Below are 6,043 nucleotides of genomic sequence, written 5' to 3'. Positions count from 1 at the left end.
GGGTCCGTCTTTCTCTTTATATTTGAACCGGTGGCATGTAATTATTTTCTCATCACAGTCCACAAAAAAATACCTCCACTTCTCCCATTCTGCACAAATTTAAGACCTCAAGAGATAATAGCAAGAATCAGCTGTATCTTCAGATGTGCAGTCTGAAAATTTAAGACACTGCAGTCAAACGAACAAACAAACAAACAAACAAACAAAAAAGATATAAAAATGAATAAAGTCACCAAAGCAAAATGCCACTAAGCATGCTGTGAAATCATAAACCCTAGATTAGATGTTAGATATTAACATTTTAACATCTAATATGAAGACCATATGTGTGATTAAAAAAAAAAAAAAAAAATACTCTTAGTTCAAGCTCAAGCGTGAACACATAAGCACGCTGCAAAGAGGTTGTTATCTGTTGTCATCTGTATTTCAACTTTGTTTCTTGTAATATAACAACAAATTATGATTACATTTTTTATGTTGTATTTTTTATCACCCTCAGTGCTGTTAAACTGTATTTCGGAGGTCTGTCCACATATGGCTCTAAACCCTCAAAAAAAAATCTTAATATGCAAACTATTCTGGAGGGCGGATCTCCCTCACTCCCAGAGGATTGTTTTATAAACTGTCCAATGACTAACCATCTAAATCAGCTGCTGTGTACACTTTTTTTCTGTGTAACTTGTTGTTTACTGGCAGTTGAGACAATGGAAATGCTACAGTATGTTGTTCTGCTGATGATTATTTTACGTAAGAAACTCCCATTTGTTCTGAATTATTACTGTGATCTCACTGTTCTATTACTGTAATCCATCTGACATTATTTTTTCTCTATATTTCAGGTGTTAGTGGTCAGTCTTTGACCTCCTCAGATTCTGTGGTGAAAAGACCAGGAGAATCAGTGACTCTGTCCTGCAGTGTGTCTGGATTCTCAATGAGCAGCTGGTGGATGCACTGGATCCGTCAGAAACCAGGGAGAGGACTGGAGTGGATCGGCCGTATTGACGGTGGCACTGGCACTATTTTTGCTCAGTCTCTACAGGGCCAGTTCTCCATCACCAAAGACACCAGCAAAAACATGCTGTATTTAGAGGTGAAAAGCCTGAAGACTGAAGACACAGCTGTTTATTACTGTGCAAGACAGTCACCGTTACACAAAAGACTGCAGGGCTGAACAAAAACTATTCATGTGATCTCTGATGGCCCAAGAGCAATTTTCCCTAAAAAATAACAAGCTTCAATGATTTTTACTTTATTAAAATATGGTTTTAAATCTGTAACATACTTCTTTATTGAGGTCTTTCTTAATGAACTACAAGCATTATAAGCATATTGAATTCATGCAGACAAAGTGATCGTGTTTGCCTTTTTTTTTTTTTTCATAATTAGCTACCTGAACTATTAAATAAAAATAAAAATACATTGAAAGGCATACATGGAGGTTAATAAGGACACAGAAAATGTAAATGTAAAGGGCAGTCTATGCAAACCTTCTTCTTGTCCCTTTTAAAAGCCCCCACTCTATTCACATACAGACACAAAACTTGTTTGACTTTCCTGCATCAGGTTCCTCTTTTCATAACATGGCAACGGATATTGTGTCTAAACTGGGTTTTATCGTCATGTTTGCTCTCACAGAATGTAAGAAGGGCTTTTGAAAACCTGTTGACAATCAGACTTATTCATGTGAACTGCTACTGTTCAACCTATACAGTATATGCTTCCACTGAGCCAAATAATGAGAAAGAAACAAATTGCATACCATAGCTACGTAGAAGACACTTGGATACCTAGCCCTGTCACCTAATGACTACAGCCCCATTGACTCCCTGAGCCAATGCACTGATGAAATTAAAAATTGGATGTGCCTAAACTTCCTTCAGTTAAACAAAGACAAAACTGAAGTCATTGCATTTGGAAACAAAGATGAAGTTCTCAAAGTGAACAAATACCTTCACTCTATGGGTCTAAACTAAAAATCAAGTCAGGAATCTTGGTGTTATTTTGGAATCAGACCTTAGTTTCAGTAGTCATGTCAAAGCAATAACTAAATCAGCATACTATCATCTGAAAAATATTGCAAGAATTAGATGCTTTGTTTCCAGACAAGACTTAGAGAAACTTGTGCATGCTTTCATCACCAGCAGGGTGGATTATTGTAATGGACTCCTCACTGGCCTTCCCAAAAAGACCATAAGACAGCTGCAGCTCGTACAGAACGCTGCTGCCAGGATTCTGAGCAGAACCAGAAAACGTGAACATCACACCAGTCCTCAGGTCCTTGCACTGGCTTCCAGTTGCATTTAGAATTGATTTTAAAGTACTGTTTCTTGTTTATAAATCGCTCAATGGCCTAGGACCTCAATACATTGCAGATATGCTCATTTAATATAAACCTAACAGATCACTCAGATCAATAGGATCACATCAGTTAGAAAAATCAAGGGTTCGCTCTAAACAAGGAGAGTCTGCTTTTAGCTGTTACGCCAGCCACAGCTGGAACCAGCTTCCAGAAGAGATCAGATGTGCTCCAACAGTAATTCAAATCCAGACTCACATATCACATACATCATACTCACATATCTTTTTAGCATAGGACACGAAAGTGGCACATCTGTGTAGACTCCCCTACAGGGAGTGTAAAACACTGGATAAGGTAAGATCCAATGATACCGTGATCCTGACTCTGTCTCTTCCACATCAGATAGGGGAACCTTGAACTTGGTGATTCAGGCAGTTAGGGTTCATATATTTGTTTCCTGTTCATTCCATTAATAAATGCTTTGTTAATGGTAAGTCATGTTAATAAAGGGTCAACAAATGTCAGTAACACATCAGTTAATGTTGAAATAGTGTACACTTTACAATAAGGTTCACAAATTCCATTAATAATTCCATTCCATTAATGCTACATAAACTAATGTAAGTACAGTAAGTTAACCTTAAAACATTAAGGCTAAATAAGAGGCATTGTTCATTATTAGTTCATGTTATCTAATGCATTAACTAATGTTAACTACTTGCGCTGTTAACATGAATAGATGCATTAATACATGGGTGAGCTAATGTTAACAAACATTAACTAATGCTGAACAGAGGTTTTGTTCATGGTTAGTTAACTAATGTTAACTAATACAACCTTATTGTAAAGTGTTACCCATATTCTTTTATATTTTTTTTAAGTTTATTGTTTCATTTTTACATAAATATTTCCATTACTTCTGAATGATGTTTTGCCAAAAGGGAGATTATATTGTAATTGTTCCCATTGCAATGTTTTTAGTATTAAGTCTGTCTCATTAAATTAGTTTTAATAATATTCCTTTAATATAATTTAATATTAAATGACAGCAGAAGCAGATGTTGAGAAATAAAAAGCATTTTATTCAACTATTCTGTTGCTCCTGCCATGCTTGCTTAGCTTGTCACTTGGTTTTGCCCCAAAAATTACAGCATGCAGCTACGTTTATACTTTGTGTGCCAACATAAATAACGTTATCAGGATGAATATTTTGGGTGAATAATCCAGGTCTCTTTTGAACTTGTGACATACCGTTGTGAAGGGGAACTCTCTGTTCAGAAATATTGATAAGATATTATTCTGACAACCGCAGTCCTGAATATCTTTCTCTTTTCCTTGCTAAAGGCCTGTTCAAACCAAGTATGATAACTATAATGATACACCGCAACTATAACGATAACGGCACAGAGAAACAATAGTTAGAATCTGTTTCAGAGCATTTTTTTTCCCCAGCTGATGTGCGGTAAAACCATTGACAGACAATCTTTGTAATTATTGTTCTTGGTTTATTAGCTTTTGTTAATCAATAACAAATGAAACAATACAAAAATGCTAAAATATTAATATTTATTCAGTTTAACACAATTTTGTCAGTGCTAAACATACCTAATTTATCTGTAAAATAAGATGCTAAAATTGTTATTTATACAGTGATACTGTCATTTAGTGTAATGGATGATACTGTGGTGCAACAGAGACTTTATGTTACACTGAATGAAGAAAACATTACCGTGAATGACGAAACTTCTACTTCAGATTATATTGCAGGCCATCAACTAGCCACCTATAAACACCTAAGTTAATCACAATTATTCACAACATCTGCTTATTTTTTTTTTTTTAATCTAACAATATGTTTTGTTTGTTTGTTTGTTTGTTTGGCATTTCACTGAATGACATGTGTTTTTGTACCTTAGGCTCCCACACCATGAAAAGCTGGAATTATCAAATATTTAAGAGGAATAAACTCACTTTTCTGCAGCACCACATGGTCTTAATGAGGTCACAGACTGTTGAATGACGATCTGTTTTTTATTTGATTTCAGAATGGCTTCTTGATCCTGTTACACTGAATGACCTGTGACAAACTAAATCCCCTGGTTATTTAAATACTTAAAAAACAATAAGACAGTCATTTTAATATGTGACAGACAACACTTATTTGAAAATGCAGAGAACACAAATATATTTTTTTTAAATTGGTATTTTATATATTTATTTAAAGATGTAATGGTAAAATCAAAGTCCGGACATAACGCTGAATGACAATTTTACAAATTTACATTTGGAACATTATTTCCCCCATATGTTGACATTTTATTTTCTCAAAAGTTATTTGAAATATGAAAGTAGACACACTGCTTGTATTTAACGTTTTTTATGTACATAAAATGACTTTTGTAAATTTAATTTGATGTGGACACCAAAATGGTGACATCTCGTATGTCAGTAAGCTTCCTGAAAATGATTTAGATTCAAAGAAAATTTAATAATAATATTGTATCAAATCAATCAGAAATCAGTCAAGAATATTTGAATCCATTTTTTCAGTTCAGTTTTACCACAGTTTTGCCTTTGTATGCAAATTACATGATTTAGGGAGGGTCAGTGTAACAATCTCTAAAAGTATTTGCTATAAAACCAAATTCTCAGTCAGTGTTTGTGTCCTGCAGCTGCAGTGCAACTGAATATTGAATTAATATTTTACAGTTTTGGGGTGATAATGGAAATGCTACTGTATGGAGTTCTGCTGTTGATTATTTCATGTGAGAAACTCTCAAATTCTTCTCAGTTAAAGGTGCACTGTTCTAACTAAACTAACGTTAATTTTCTCTGTTTTTCAGCTGTTAGTGGTCAGTCTTTGACCTCCTCAGATTCTGTGGTGAAAAGACCAGGAGAATCAGTGACTCTGTCCTGCAGTGTGTCTGGAATCTCAATGAGCAGCTACTGGATGCACTGGATCCGTCAGAAACCAGGGAGAGGACTGGAGTGGATTGGGTTTATAGATACTGGCACAACTGCATATTATGCTCAGTCTCTACAAGGCCAGTTCTCAGTGACCAAAGACACCAGCAAAAACATGCTGTATTTAGAGGTGAAAAGCCTGAAGACTGAAGACACAGCTGTTTATTACTGTGCAAGAGACTCACAGTTACACAAAAGACTGCAGGGCTGAACAAAAACTATTCATGCATGAAATCACTGAAGCAAATTTACTGCAAACATCTTCAAGATTCAAAATATTAATTGTTTAATGCTTACATTTCCTGCAACATTTCCTCATAAACAGCTTCCATAATCAAAAAGGTGCCCATGAATGGGATATTGTCTGTTAAATAAATGGCCAAATAAATTAAATTCAACTGAAGAGTTTGTAGCTAGTCATAAATAGAATTATCATTTTCAAGATTTCCCTCAGGATTTTCCTTTTTTTGATTTGCCTCTTAGTCACCACATGAATATAATGTTTGCTGTCAGTCACAATGCTGTGGATACTGTACTTCACAGAGTGTAGTCTTGAAGTATGACAAAAGTAAATTTGCACTGGAAAATGTCATCTGAACAAGTAACATGTCTGCCACTTTTGTTCTGACCAACTGAAGGAAAAGCATTAGGCCCACAATAAATAGTGCTGCCAGTGATGATTCAATCTAACGATCGCTTAGCTCATATCACATCAAACCATGCTAATTATTAATGTTGTCATACTTTGTTCTCAAATTGTTAATGTTAACAACATCAGCA

General features: G+C 35.0%; 2 gene segments (V, D, J or C); both read left to right on the top strand.

The window, feature by feature from the left end:
• Window positions 1–660: 660 nt before the first annotated feature.
• LOC137004525 (immunoglobulin heavy variable 3-74-like) lies at window positions 661–1,171 on the top strand. The segment is given in 2 exon segments: window positions 661–747; window positions 840–1,171. Coding segments are annotated over 2 exon segments (375 nt in total).
• Window positions 1,172–1,580: 409 nt separating this feature from the next.
• Window positions 1,581–5,474, top strand: LOC137004519 (immunoglobulin heavy variable 3-30-3-like). The segment is given in 2 exon segments: window positions 1,581–1,638; window positions 5,143–5,474. Coding segments are annotated over 2 exon segments (390 nt in total).
• The last annotated feature ends 569 nt before the right edge of the window (window positions 5,475–6,043 follow it).

This window comes from Chanodichthys erythropterus, chromosome 3, assembly GCF_024489055.1.
Source record: "Chanodichthys erythropterus isolate Z2021 chromosome 3, ASM2448905v1, whole genome shotgun sequence".
Lineage (NCBI taxonomy): Eukaryota > Metazoa > Chordata > Actinopteri > Cypriniformes > Xenocyprididae > Chanodichthys > Chanodichthys erythropterus.
Note: the sequence above shows the minus strand (reverse complement) of the source record. Positions and strands in the feature narration are given on the sequence as shown.